This window comes from Tupaia chinensis, unplaced genomic scaffold (assembly GCF_000334495.1).
Source record: "Tupaia chinensis unplaced genomic scaffold, TupChi_1.0 Scaffold000606_1, whole genome shotgun sequence".
Taxonomy (NCBI): domain Eukaryota; kingdom Metazoa; phylum Chordata; class Mammalia; order Scandentia; family Tupaiidae; genus Tupaia; species Tupaia belangeri.
This window is the reverse complement of record NW_006160124.1, coordinates 2692045-2708016: the sequence shown is the minus strand read 5'-3', so window position 1 is coordinate 2708016 and position 15972 is coordinate 2692045. Positions and strand designations below refer to the sequence as shown.

The 15972-nt window shown below is 35.7% G+C and overlaps 1 protein-coding gene across 1 annotated transcript in view; it reads right to left on the bottom strand.

Annotated features, from left to right (window-relative positions):
* Positions 1-6: 6 nt before the first annotated feature.
* Positions 7-15972, bottom strand: part of SEMA3D (semaphorin 3D) — a 228733-nt gene continuing 212767 nt past the window's right edge. The window contains exons 17-18 of the mRNA XM_006158746.3: positions 13932-14071; positions 7-3584 (exon numbers count right to left, since the gene is read on the bottom strand). Coding sequence (XP_006158808.2) covers positions 3183-3584; positions 13932-14071 — 542 coding nt within the window. The 3' untranslated portion in view covers positions 7-3182. The remainder of the gene's footprint in view (positions 3585-13931; positions 14072-15972) is intronic.

Genomic DNA, 15972 nt, shown 5'->3' with positions numbered 1-15972 from the left:
AAAACATGATAGTATATGAAGAACCAAAATATAGACAAAAGCAAAATTGAATACTTAAGTCCATTTTGTAACCAGCCTATTATAAATAAGCATTATTATTTTGGCCAACAGAATGGTGAGACTTTGTGTGAATTATAGTTATTCTACTACTTTTGTGGCTTTTGCAAATTATTGAAGTTCTCCAGACTACTTTTTCATTTATCCACTAATTTAGTTGATGTTCAGAACTGTTCACTCAATAATGTGAACTCAGTATTTAGAGCTTTTTGGGGCGGAGGAGTTTCAACATATATTACTTAATTAGAATATCCATTTCTAAACAAATTTAAAATTCCTAATAAATTGAATGTAAATGAATGCAGACAGGCAGGATTCCACTTAGCAGCAAAAATAGCTGGAATGAAATGTAGGCAAGAACACACAATGAAGGCAAAGACATACATATTGGAGACAAGAGAAAAGAATACATGTGAAACCAAGAATATTTTAAGATCCTCTCCAGATAGCATATTTGACACAAGTAGTCTTGATTTTCTTTTTCATCATTTCAAAGCAAATTTGGTAAAATCTTTAGTGATGAGAAAGTATATACTGTGTTTGTGAACTTAATATATTTGCACCATTCTTTTAAGACATTTAAATAGTTCAAAAACTTAAATGTCATTTAGCTAGCCTCTGTCTCTGAAAATACATGTAAACCATTGCTCCTATTTTATTTATTATATAAAATTTTATTTTGCTAATAATATTTCCAATATATTTAAATGACTATCATAAATTAATAACTTGTATCCAACACAGCCATAATATTAGATATAAGTCATAAACTAGGTTTCTAAAATTTTGTCTGAATAGCTAAGATTGGAAAGAAATAATTAAAAAATTACTTGGACATTCATATTTGTTTGAGAACAAAGTTGATTTCTAGAAGTCAGCCCTAACACTTGTGCTTCATGTAATTTTCGAAAGCCATAACTTGGTCACTCTGATCTGCTCCATAAAGAGTTGAAAATTTTTTGAAAAAATAAAGTATGTTCCCATCCTTTTGCTTTAATGTTGTTTAGAGTTTCTGGAATGTTTATCCTAGGAAATCATACTTACAAATACCCTACTTATGTTGTTCAGTTAGTCCCATCCTGTCATAAGTATTATTACACATTACTTTTCAGAAGAATTATTCATCCTGGCATAGTTTGTTAACATTCTTCCTTAACTCTTCCTTACAGTGAAGCATGCACAAATATCTGTGCATATAATATCAAAAGGGTGTTCTAAAATGCCACGTATTCCTGTAACTACTTTGAGACAGGTAACCACTGCAAATAAAATAAATGTAAGACCCGAGATAATGTTCTGAACGCAGAGCCAGGCACAGGCTCCGTAGTGCGTTGCCCTCTAATCACACAGTTTCTCACAGACTTGTCTTTCACAACACGTAGAATGCATGAGAAACGAGCAATGTCTGTTATTTAGTTTTCTGAAAAGCTGCTTTCCATGTGAGGAAGTGACTAATTTTTCATTTCACACTATAAAGGGCGTGAAAAGGCAAAACAGAAGAAGGAGAAGGGTTTTGTGTTATAAAAAGGAAAGGTGAGTCCCGCTTAAACAGACAGGAAACACCATACATATTCAGAGGGAAAGTCAAATTGGAAACATTTGAGAGCCCTAACAAAAAAATGAAAGCTGTTTATGTTAATGTTGTGAGGTTTTTTGTTTGTATTCTTAACGTGTGGGCAGCTTATCGTTAAATTATTAAAACAATGCTACTTGAACTACAACTATCATCACAGAAATGCAAAAAAGTATGTAAAGAAAAGATGTCAAAGAGTTCATTTAACCCTTTCCGTTGTCAAAATTTTGCACTTGTTCTGTTATTCAGCAAATATATATCCCCACTCCCACAACTGCCATCTACTTAATTCTATCTCCCTCTGTATTATATACTGTGTTTTCCTATTCGCTCAAATATAATCAATCAAATAATCCAATATGCAGGAGAGAATAAAGGCAGGAAATGGAAATAATATACAGATTATGATAAATACCTAAAAAAAAAAAGAGGCAATACATACTGAAACACCAAGGTTATAAATAAAATATGGTCATCCTTCCCATGATCCTTTAGAAAATTACTTTTCCTCAGACTTTTGCTGGCCATTTGTTATATCTAGATTTTATTTCTTAGCAGATGAATTACAAATTGTCAGCAACTTAGGCTCTAGTGAAAAGAGCTCCATTACATGTTGCCCACTTTATTTGTGATTGTTCTTCCTGTTCATGGGGATATGAGTTTTCCCCAAAGCCAGAATTTATGGCTGTCTTTCCTTCTGTCTCCTAATAAATCCCATCTGCATGGTTTCCCATTAGGTTGCAGTATACATCATAATGCTTCCCTTATTTTATTAAAATATTTTCCCATATCTTATTAAAATATTTATTAAGCATTCTGTCCCTGTAGAGCTCAGCATATATTCCAGAAACATAACCGACTTCTCCCTATGAGTCTGTTACTCTTGACAAGTCATATGGAATCCTGGGGGGAGCATTAATGCCCTTCAGTAAATCAAAGTTTCAGTGCACTAAATGTAACCCCTGTGGCCTGAGAGAAATAATGCACATCTCCAAATTCCTACACCATGCTCCAAAAATGAATAGCTCCTTAGGAAAGTTCCTGTTGGTAATTTCAGTTGTCTTAATTTGGATCTTCTTTCCAATTCTTAGCACAAGATAGCTAGCTCTAGAGTGGATTAGAATCTCTGTTCATAAGAACGTGGTTACACTGCATAGTCAACTCCATGCTTAGTGGGCATACAAGGGAATAAAGCACCTTAATACAAGATCAAATTTGATGCTTACTGAACTCAATTATTTATAGGACATAAAATTAAAAAACTCAAAACATAAAACATTTACAATTATAAAGCCTCTACTTTGAAAATAACTGATACTTGGCAAGTAGACATTTTGTTCTTGGAAAACTGGTTCAGATGAAGCATTTGCCCTTTCTTTTCCCACTTTCACCAGTCTATTCAGATTATTGTTCTTGTGCCTTAGCAAAACGCCATGAGAAGCAATTCTGAGTTAGTATAAGGGATTTACAAAATAGAAGACAGTATTTGTGCAGGAAAAGAATTCTTTTCGTTAAATTAAATAGAAAACTACGTGGCCATAGCTCTAGGAATCTAATCCAGGTCTCTGTGGTGTCTTCTATTTCGTTTCTTCTTCATTTCCTGCATGTGCTTCCACTTTGGGCCGCCCTTATTTCGCTGTCTCCGCTTCTCCCTGTGCCACATCTGTTCGCAGTACTGGTCCAGGCTGAAGTTTGGGCTGCTAAGGATTTGGATGTAGTCTTTGTATCTCAACCGTGACTCAGCCAATAGATCCTTGACCTGCCCTTCCTCATACTCTGCCCTCTGGGTATTTTCCATCTGTTCATTCTCAATGACATTCAAAGTCAGCTTCACTACGGTGTGGATGAAAGTGTGCTCCTGTGCTTTGCAGTAATACATCCCAGAGTCCTTCTTCTGCAAACTTCGAATCAGTAGCCCATATTCCGTTTTGATGATCCTTTCATCGGGTTTCAACTGCAGAATTGGAAAAAGTGTAGGTAATAAATTAAAAACAGAGAGGGTTATGAGCAGATGAAAACAGGCTATATAGTTTTACTTAGATGAACCTAAAAGATATATTTCCTTTCTCTCTGTCATCAAGTATAGTATTGCTAGTCATAGTCAAAGAGAATAAAAAAATTTCAACTAAAATAATAGTCCCCAAACTATAGCCTCAATTTTTCACATTTGTATCATATTAAATCTAACAGAACCTTTGGACTACAGTTAGGTTTTTTTCCCCCATTATGCAAGTATAAATGAAAAGCTGTGACAATTTATGAAGTAAAACTGAAAACTAACAGCTGATCTTTAAAGGGATTTCAGCTACTAATTAGTGTACAAAGATCATACTTTGGTGTCTCAAATTCAGAGCAAGACTGTAATGTTAACAATTATTGTGTGCAAAATAAGCTTTAGTGCATGTGAGTACCTGTAATGTAAAATAGAACAATGAATCCAAAAAGAATTTGCTAGTTTTCTAGGTATCACCAAATGATCTGAGTGGCATATGGAAGCTGTAAGTGGTGACTTGTTAAAAGTCAAGTGGAAAGGCATGGTTACAGCCTTCTGCATGTTCCAGCTGTAACTGAGTAGGACCATAGTCAGAAGGTTGGCAACATTGAAAGCTGAATTTCCCTTTATACTCTGGATTGAATTTTGATACTGTGAATATATGTGATACCTTACACTATGTCATTTGTGGAAATATTTGCCATACCTCGGTGTACTATAACATGGTAAAGTAATTTCAAGTGTGAGAAAGCACAATGAACAAAACGAGCCTCCTCTGCAATGTGATGCTCTTTACCCTTTGAAGCAATATTATTGAAAGACAATTGAAACATGAAGCTTGCCTGGCCCACAATCTGGTGTGAATAGTGAACCTATCTTCAGTAAAACTGGAAGCATGTTTACCGACAACAAGGGCCTTGTGTAATGTGGAATATTGTTGAGTGGCTCGGCGTTAAGTGGAATAGCAACAACAACAAAGAAGTCTGGAAGATTTCCCAGTTTACACATCTGCCTCTGTATTGTGGACTTTTAGTTGATGAAAATCAAGGAGGCTTAAAGACAGCTAAATTAAATTTATTCACAGTGGGTGGACTATACTCTGCATTTTTATGTGAAAAATATGTAGGAAAAAAAAAATCCCTCCGATTCTGGAAATATGAGAAAAGGAAAAGAAACAACGCTGGCTACCAGCCCAGTTAACTAACAAGTATATGGTAAACCACCCTCAGTGCCAGAGAAGTGCAGCTGGCGGGGTACCACTGCAGGCCAAAGGAAGGTCACAGCTCAGATCTCTGGTTAATGAGGCAGAATGGTCTCCAGCCCTGCCTGTACTCTGCACTGAATCCACACCATCAGGGTTTTGTTGGTTGGTTTGTCCATTTCCCTTACTTTGACCATTTGGAGAGCTGGATGTTTCCTATCCTTTTTCTGGTGGATTATTCTGAAGACCTATACAGTTTCACATGCTATTGTAAAACAAATTAACCTTGATTTCAATTGTATTCTCAGAAACCATTGGAGTTTCATGCCCAGATAAATAAGAAGCTGAATTGGTAGGACCAATTGTAAGCAGAAATGGCAATCTCAAATTTAAAACACTTACATATATAATTATTTTCTTGAAATAAATTTCACTGTAAGAGTTATTTTTGAAGATTTAAATACATCTTAGATCTCGAACTACTGGCTTCATAACCTAGATTCTGGTCTCTATCTGTACAGCTTCCTGTGATAATTCATTTATCTTTCCAATCGGTCTCCCATTTATCAAGTTGGTGGAATAGCATATGGTGCATTGGGTGGATAAAAGCAAAGCTCTTGGAAGGTTAACGTGTAAGGTATTATTAGCAACATTACTGACAACTCCCATGTTGCTTGAGAGGTAATATTCTGAAGCCTTCCTTTCTGTAATTCCCTTAATAGAAAATGGTCCAAGGTTATTAGCATGACAATCAAAGCAAGTAATTTGAGTTCCAGTTCCTCTCTAAATTTCCTTTGCATAAAGGGGTATACATAATGGGTATTCCTGATCATGTTTAAACTGCATTTAATGTGACATTTAGAGAGATTGTCACAGCTCTGACTCAGTACTTTGTATTTTTTTTTAAATCTTCTGACAGGAAAAAAAAAATTATGATTTGGATTTTAGACATATTGTCCAACACTTCATCATTATTTTTGTTATTTTCTGTTTGTGTACTGTTTATTTTGCTTTACTCTGAGATCTGGTTCCCTCTCCTCCTTTTCACACTCACTCTGTCCCACAAGGACTCAGAAATTCAGAAACACTGGGCCTTTCATTACTAGGTCATGATCCTTCATCTTTGTTCTTTCATGGAATGCTTAATTCGTTCTTTGCTTCTTGCTGTATAGATATAAAAGTTGCTCTAATAAAGATAATATTTTCTGGATTTACCTCATGTCTCTTAGAGCACTTAGCCCAACGTTATTTCTTTCTAAAATTTCAAAAATATGCCTTTAGTGAAAAGGCATCTCTAATAAAATACATTTCGAATTGGTATGTTTTTACAGAATTCTTGCAATTTGAAGATAAAAATCTGTGACCTGGAAACGAAGTATTTGATTAACATTTGCCTGCTTTACATTTTCATTCTCTGTAATGCTTTCATACTATGCTAGAATAGGATGCATTATGCAAAGTGTATCTCGACAGCGAAATGTCAGCACAGTCAATTTAGACAATTCAGCTCCTCTACAGAGAGATAATGTAATCGCTAGCCACTGATTTAAACTCATGGAATTTTCTACACTTCAGAAGTGATAAGTAAAAACTGCTCAACCTTACAAATCAAAGCCATGCTTGAACTGGGGTCGACTATCCATTTGCTTAATGTGAACAAGGATAATATATTTGGCATTATTAAATGTAGATCTTCAGTGAAGGGCCATTCATTTAAAATGAGAAGAGCAACATGGAAGGGACAAAGGACATTTGGGTACTAAGCAGCAGGTAAAGGTCAGGGACTTTATCTCTGATAATAGCAGCCTAATGGCAATTCTTTGTTCAGATAATTCACCTGTCAGTTCTTTCATGTTGAAACATTGCATGTGTCTTGGGAGAGATTGACACTTCAAGAATATCTCCTTTCTCCAATAAACAGAAGATATTACTAAGGGGAAATTAGTATTAAATAAGGAAGAAGGGGCCTAGAGTGAAAAAAAAAATCTATAATACTCTTATAAGACTTTCTCAGTACTTAACATAAAGCACTAAAAATTAACTAATTTAATACAGGGGAAAGAAAAAAAAGAGACACTAGAATGAAATAATTATATTCTTATTTTTAAATTTTTCACAGTATATTATTCTATATATGACCCATTTATTAATATTTCAAAAGAACAATTAATAACACTTCAGACAAATATTAGGAAAAGGGAAAATTTACTAAAACTTATATTCTAGCAGCTAGCTTGCTAGTATATTAAGTAAAAGAAAAAAATCATATTTATACACAAAGATCTCTTAGAATAATTTAATTTCATTGAGTGAAGGTACATATAAAAAGTACAGTGAGGGCAGCCCATGGTGTGGTGGTTAAGGTGATTAAGGCTGACTGCACAATTTAAATCTCAGACCTGGCTTGAAAACATGCCAGGTACAGCTGCATGCATGCCCAAAATCCTGAGAGGAGAGAAAGATGGAAGAAGAGGGATTGCTGCATGACGACAGGAGTGCTTTTTCACTTTCCCTTTCTCTCTCTCTCCCATTCAGTCTCTCTCTGGCAAGCACATACCCTCTGATAAAAACTTTTAAAAAATGTAATGTAGGGGTCAGTGGGTGGCATGGTGATTAAGGTGCTGGATTCCCACATTACCAACAGCAGTTCGAATCCTGGACCTGGCAGCTTGAAAATTATGACAGATACATTTGCCCAAAATCTTAAGAGGAGAATGGAGAAGAAGGTATTCTGGTATGGCCAGCCTCCCTGGGTGGGTGGGGGGGATTTCTGACTTTCTTTCTTTCTGTCTCACTCCAGTGAGTGCATACACCTTATGGCAAAAATCTAAAATACATAAAGTATAAAATGCAAAAATAAAAATCATAAATATCTATTAAAACATATTGGGAAAAGAATCTTATTGAGGAAGGAGTCTCTAAACAGATGAGAAATCAAGGAACTATAAATCAAAGATATGCCTCAGAAAATATAATACTTTTTGGAGAAAAATAAGGAAATGTTAGAAATGCAAAAATTAAGTCATATAACACACATTGCTTATATCTAACATTAAATTATTAATATGTATAATATATAAAGGGCATATTAAAATCACTTTACAGGGACCAGAGGATGGCAAAATGGTTGTGTTGCTGGATTCGCATGTAGTTGACTGTGGTTCAAGTCCCATATCCAACAGCTTAAAACTCATGCTGGACCTGTGTGCATGCATGTCCAAAGTCTCAAGAAGAGAATGGAGAAGAAGGGATTGAGGTGTGGTCATCCCCTCTGGGGGCTGATTTCTTGCTTTTTATCTCTCTGTCTCTCTTTCTCTCTCTGACAAGTACATGTGCCCTATAGCAAAATCTCTCTTTAAAAAATCATTTTACAATAAATATGTCATTTACACTAAGCAAATGGCAGGCCATGTAATTCACCAAACATACCTGAAACCAATAGCCAAGAAATATGAAGGTAATTTCACAACCACTAATATTTCAAGATATATGAAGCACATATTAAATATCAAACTATTAGATCCAGCAGTTGGTGTAATGGCTATGTTGCTGGACTCTATGTAGTCAACCACGGTTTGATTCTCAGACCCGGTGGTTTAAACACATGCCAGGTGCAAGAGATTACTGTGTGACCAACCCCCTTGAGGAGTGATGTCTTGCTTTCTGTCTCTCTATCTCTCTGTGTCTTTCTGGTGAGAGCATGCGCCCTACAGCAAAAACCTCTCAAAAAGAACAAAACAAAGCAAAACAAAGACTGTTACCAGAACAGACATTAATGTTCTAATTTTGATGGAAAATTAACAATAAGCAACTGTTTATCATAAAATCATAAATTAAAGATTACCAAAATTTATTTATTTATATAAGATTTCTGCTAAAGGGTGGGTACACTTGCCAGAGAGATAGAAACAGAAAGACAGAAAGCAAGAAATCACCCTGAAGGGGGGATGGCTAAGTCACAATCCTTTCTCCTCCATTTTCTTCTCAGGATTTTTGACACTCATGTACGTGCACCTTGCATGTTTCAGGCCTCTGGTTCCAGGACTTGAACCAGGGTCGACCATGTGGGAGTCCAGTTCCTTAACCACTGTGCCATTTGCTGGCCCTGATAACCAAGATTTTTAACTCAGTTATTTCACTGATAGAAACTTGTCCTAAGAAAACTAGAAAAATTTTAGGTATAGGGAAATTCATTACTTTCTGTAGAGAAGGAACTTGAACTAATTAAATAAATGATGGAATAACCATGAAGGACTGTGACATCAGGTTGGGGTATGTGGGAGACAGGAATAACATGTTATGAACATTTCATAATAATAGAAAATGCCACCGTATAATGGTTAGTGGAAAAAAAAAAACTGAACTAGACATATATCAAAATATTATTTGGGCTAATCTATATCTAATGACCTTGTAGTTTTTCTTTATGTGTCACTGTGATTTCAAATTACTTATATCACTTTTATAATAAAGAAAATAAAATAAAAGCCTATGAATAGAAAAAATGCAAATATTTAGAAATATTTTAAAAGTATTATTAAAACCCACAGAGAAAGTATAGTATGGTAAATGGCAGCCAGTGTTGAGTATTTTCATTCATTGAGATCCCCAAAGTTCAACAGAAGCCTCGGGACTACCAATTAACTCGTTAGTTACAGCATAAACACCATCAATTTCTAGAACAGCTTTATAAGAAAGTCAGCAGATAACTGACTTATGACCTCCCCAACAGCACCCAACTGGGAAACAGCTCTGTAAAGAAATGTTCTCCTTCTGGCAGAGAATGACCTGGTGACAGCCTCTGTGCCACAGGAGATCCTGGTCCTTTTTTAGGCTTTTTTTTTTTTTTTTTAAGGAAGGAGAGATTTCAAACTGTGACCTTATGGGTAAGGAGCAGAGGCATCCTGCTGGGAAAAAATGCTGCAAATGGAGCCTGCATATTGCCTTTTCCCTAGTTCAGGAAGCAGTACTGCCTATCCCGGACAATGTGAAACTTCCTGTTTATAGACAGATGACAATACCATTGAGATATTACAACGAAGATGCGTCTCTGCCATATTCAATAAATGTACCATTTCTGCTTCATGGAAATTTGTAAAGTATGGTACCATCATGACAGTATGATATACCATTGAAAGGTACATTAAAGTAATCCATAACGCTTTCATGAAATGAAAGATGTGAATGCAAATATCCACAGGCAAATGTAGGTCTATAGGGCATGAAGATTTCTCCAGGCAGGGTACTACATATTTTTAAGTCATATTAAATTTATCGTGAAGAAAAATAATTTTTAAGGAATTATTTTATTTAGCTTATTTATTTAATTTGTCCAGAGAGGATAGTGAGAGAGAAAGAGAGAGAGAAAAAGTGAGAAAGCAACCCACCAGGTCTAGGACTCAAACTGCCATGTGGGAGTCCAACATCCCTAGCCACCATGCCACCTGCTGGCCTCAGTAAAATAATTTTTAAAGAATTCTACTTGCGCCAGTAGGTGGCATGCCACTTAAGGCGCTGGACTCCCATATGGCTGACCATGGTTTGAGTCCCAGACCTGGCAGCCTCCTTTCTCACTTTCTCTCTCTTTCTGTCTCTCTCTGGTAAAAGTACATGGTCTGTAGCAAATTAAAAAATAATAATAAATGATAAATTAAATTAATAATGCAAAAAAAGAAAAAAAAGGATTATAGTTAACTGAAAAGCAAGTATAAATTATCAGTAGCTATAAAATTTAAACTCCTGGTTTATGATTCTTAAAATTAAAATGCTGCGGGGACCAGCAGTTAGTGTAATGGCTATGTCGCTGGACTCCCATGTGGTTGACCGCAGTTCACGTCCTGAACCCGGTGGCTTGAACTCACGCCGAGCGTGTGTGCGTGCGTGCCCAGGATGCCAGGAAGAGAATGGAGGAGAGGGGATTGCGGCATAGCCATCCCCCCTGAGGGGTGATTTCTCGCTTTCTGTCTCTCTGTCTCTCTCTGTCTTTCTGGTGAGTGCACACGCCCTATAGCAAAAACCTCTAAAAAAAAAAATTAAAATACTGCAATGTAACAAACAAATCTGCAAGTTTAAAAAGTTCAGATAACATTCAGTATTTTTTCAGTAAAATGCAAATGCTTCATATTTTGAAGTAAAATCATTTCTTCTATACCCATTAATAACTCTTTTTTTAACTTACTTTATTTTTTTTAAATATTTTTTATTTAAATTTATTTACTTACATTCATTTACTATACATCATTACAGCATAGCACATCAACATACGTGCTATTGGAAATATTTAGACTAATTAAGTTCATTAGTGATTCAATTAAATGGGGGGAAAAGGCATAGAAAGCAAACATGGATACCAGAGGCAGTGTGGAAGGAGGGTGGGACACAGAGGGTGAGGGATAGGGAATCAAGGATGGCAAAAAAAAAAAAGCAAAATATACAGGAAATAAGTATTTCAATATACATCGGTACCAATGGGACTCATAAAATAAAATTCAGAATAAATCTGAATCTGTCATAATTTTAGAATTTATGGATGTCACTATGATGAATAATAAAGTTTTATTGAAAAAAATTTGACATAATTAAGAGAGGAATTGAAATAATTGCCTGTTCTTAAATATACAGAGTTAATATTTTGAAAGAAGAATCTATTCTTGTAGGTCCACAGGTGGACAACATATATGAAATGTTGGAAGTCATTTGGATTATTGGAATTTGGTTCTTGGGGCAACTTATAAATGCTGAGTGTGTACCACTACCCATGATTCTAATTGGCAGAAAACACTTGGGGTGGGATGAGGAGTTCAGAGTGCAGTGTGAGACCCTGTTCTGTCAGGGTACTTGTGCTTGTGTCTCCCTCTCTTTCTTTGTCTCTCTCTCATGAAAGAAAGAAAGATTTAAAAAAGAAAGTAGATCTTAAAGAGAATGATATTAACTTCTTCATGTAACACTGGAGCTGTATCTTTAAATCAATGCCTTATATTTGATTCTTTCACGCCATAATTTCTTTTTTTTTTTTTTTTTGGAGAGGTTTCTGCTATAGGGTGCGTGTGCTCACCAGACAGACAGAGAGAGACAGAGAGACAGAAAGCAAAATCCCTTCTCCTCCATTCTCTTGGGATCTTGGGCACACACGCACACGTGCCCGGCATGAGTTTAAACCACCAGGTACAGGACACGAACCGCGGTCGACTACGTGGGAGTCCAGCGACATAGCCATTATGCTAACTGCTGGTCTCTACTCCATAATTTCTTAAGCTCAATAGTACTGACATTTGGAGCCACATAGTTATTTATTTTGGAAGACTGTGCACTGTAGGATATTTAGTAACAGCTGATTTCTCTCTGCTAGATGCCAGGAGCACCCACTTATCCACCCATCCACATCTACCCAGTTGTGACCACCAAAACCATCTCCAGACATTGCTGAATGTTGGCACTGAGGGAGCAAAACTGCCTGAGGTTGAGACTCACTATTCTATATTCCTGCTTGACTGATTACATTTACTGTTTTAAATGTTAATAGGCTTGCTAAGGAGGCTGGTGTTTTGGGGAAATTTGGCCCACTTACTCCTGTGGCAGAGAAACAGTGTTACAGACGTTACAACCTGTTCACGAACCCTACTCAAGGTAGGAACAGCATCTAAACGCATGGTTGGTGCTATTTCCTATTCCACACATCCTCATTTTATATGCATAGTCTATAGTGGTTGCAATCTCTGCTTTCAAATTCTACATTCTCGTTTGTGTTTCTCATTTGATTCTCACAGTAACCTTTGAATTTCTAAGTGGTCTTTAAAAAGTTTGTAGAAAACGGGTATTAAAAAAGATCTATGCAGGCACAGATTTAAAAACTTTTTGCACCGAAAAAATAATTCTATTTTTTCTAAGAACTTTTCTGAAGTCTCCTTTAGGAAATCCTGGCCTGTATGGATTCAGTAACATTACCAATGGTCTCAGGACGATGATCCATCCCAGATCTCAAGACCATGTGCCAACTCAAGACATCTAATTGTGAATCCTGTGTTCACTCCATCACTGATTACAGTATCCTAAGCATAATATCGGGAGTTTTAGAATTCTAGCCTGGATATCATTGGTTTCTTGTTCACACTATATTTAAAAAAAATAACAATTTTTCCAATTAACCTTTGTTTCATGACATTCAAATAGTATTAAGCTGAGACTTTTAATACTACCCACTTCATCCCATTAAATTCAGTAACATACATAACCTATCTATCTCATGAAATCTCTATAATCATTATAATCGCAAACATATCAGAAAAATAGTCAGAAGAATAGAGTACCCACATTATTATTCCCATTGTGGATATAATTTCAATTCCTAAAAGTAAAAATGTATATATGTTCATATGCTTATCCAATTTGTTCATATAAAGTAATAAAAATGGATATTTCTATTTTTTTTAATCTGCCAAGGGGTGCATGCATTCACCAAAGAGAGACAGAAAGAGAGAGTAGGACACGGCACCCCCAAGGGAGGGTGGTCACATCCCAATGTATTCTCCATTTTATTTATCCTCTTGGGATGTTGGGCACATGAGTGCACGTACTTGAAATATTGTTCAAGCCTCCAGAGCCGAGCGGATTGACGTATGCAGCTGGCTATGTAGGATCTGACTCTCTTAAGCAGTAGATCATGGCATGGCCTGATATTCCTATTTTATATGATTTAAAATGTTTCATTTTATGATCTACATTGAACACAATATTACAAAAAATGTAGTCACTTTGCTACTGTCGGGGAAATATATGGATTTTTTTTGTTGTCGTTTTTTATGGAGTTATCCTAAAATATAGACAATCATGAGAAACATTTGAAAAGAAAATTATATGAATTTCTTCTAAAATGTCAGCCCATTTAAAAATATATGTATTAACACATTTGTATTAACTGGATCCATTTTTATCTTGAAGCCATTGTTACCTTTGGTGTTACTGAACATACACAGGTATTTTCTTTTTTCCTTAATAATGATGAAAACAACGTATGTCACTAAAAGCCAAACATTTCTTACAACTGAAAACCTCTTTCAGTTTTATACCATTCCCCTCAAAGGAATCATTCTTTGATGGCTATAACGTACCTCTTCTCGATGCTCATCTCCTGACCGCTGGATATACCACTTAATAGATGCTTGCTGGGATTTCGGTATGCATTCCAGAAAAGTTGAATTAAATTCAATGCCAAAAATCACCTTTTCATCAGCAGTCTCATGACTAATGCCTGGAAAGCAAACATGGAATAGGAGATTAACCTTGACCTGATTTGAAAAGCAATGGGAAAATAGACTGATTTAGAACAGATGCCATGGGCAAAGAATCACACGCATTATTAAAGAGAAAGGAAATTCACGTTATAATGCTGTTACCTAAGAGTCAAATATTATCTAATAGGTTAATTTTTAAAACTATATTCCTGTATTGCAATTTTTTTCTTTTGTCAATATATTCACTATTAGAAAATGCTTTTTTAAAAAAATAATCATTCCTGAGATCTAAGTCTAACCATTGAGTCTTTTTCTCAGCTGAATAAACTTTTTGCATCCTCTATGCTTAAATACCTTTTTATTTATATAAACTAATTTTCGGATACTATAAGAGTCATTGATTTCACATTGAAAGAGAAATTTGTTTTATGGTTTTTGCCATAGGGCACATGTGCTCACTCAATATACAGAATTAGACAGTGTGAGGAAAAATGAGAAATCACCCCCCCACCAAAAGGCTGGCCATTCACAACCTCTTCTTCATTATCCTCCTGGGATTTTGGGCACATAAGCACAAGTACCAGGCATGATTTTCAAGCTGCCTAGTCCAGGACTTGAACCATAGTTGACCATGGAAGAGGCTAACATCTTAACCATCATGCCACCTGTTGGCCCTCAATATACATTCTCTATGAGATAGTTAATGGCATACTAAAAGAGCCATGTCTCAGATACTTTACACTCATAGATCAATTGCACCATCATAAATACCTTCTATCCAGAGTAGCCACAGGTTGACTTGTGTGTGATTCAAGATCTACAGCTTAAATTTGATCAAATAAAAAATGACACCACTCAGCCTGGCCCAAACACATACTTTTTCATCATATCGTCAGAAATCTCAATTCTACAAACGGACCTCCTTAGCATTTTTGGCATCAACCAAACAGTAAGGCTTAAAGGACCTAAGTAAATCCTCAACCTAAGCACACATGATTATAAGCAAATAGCATGAATGTGCATACATCCAATAGTCAGAGTTCTTTCAAAAAGCTTCTTTTGAACTTATTTGTGTTTTGCCAGCAATGATTAAGTTAAGCATGGTGACACCATTATGAATTAACCTCATCTAACCTTTAAAATATGTGGATTCAATTTAAACCTGTAATCTATCAACCATCTCCACCAGTTCAACAGATTATAGTTGCAATTTTCACAGTTAATAAATTTCTAGTGTACAGAAAGATCACTAGTGCCGATCAGAGGAGAGAAAGACGTGTGTCTTCTCACAGTAATGGAGACGGGTTCCCTGAGAGAGAGGACTCCTCAGCAAAGAAGGGACAAAGCAGGCTGATTGTCAGGTTATGGAGCAAGGACCCAGGAGAAGATCAGTTAGACTGATTCGAACAAAGAATGGGTGAATTAAGTAAAAGATTAATTCGTGAAATCAACAGGACAAAATGAAACAGTGAGCTGGTTGTCCGAGTCATTTTTCAAGTCAGTAAAAATAATGACAATGACACAAAGTCATCACTCCATCGGTGTGGCTGAAAGGGAATTTACTATTGCTGCCAACAGTGTTGGTCTCATTTCTAAATGATAGATTTCCTATTTGTAAATTCAAAACAAATGTATGTATGCACATACACACCTATATACCAAAACACATACAAGCATATGACAGAATATTATTTTACTATTCTCTAACTTTCAAATGTATACAAATTGTTCACAGTAGTATTTTATAATAAGAGATCTCCTCATTAGGTGTAAAATAATTTGGCAGAGAGCATTTTATCTTTCAGATTGCAATGAAAAAATTTTAATAATGGAATGGTTGGAATATTTCTTTATGATAAGTATATGACATATCGCTGAAGTTTAAAATTAGATCTGTTTCCCATGGTTAACACCGCTC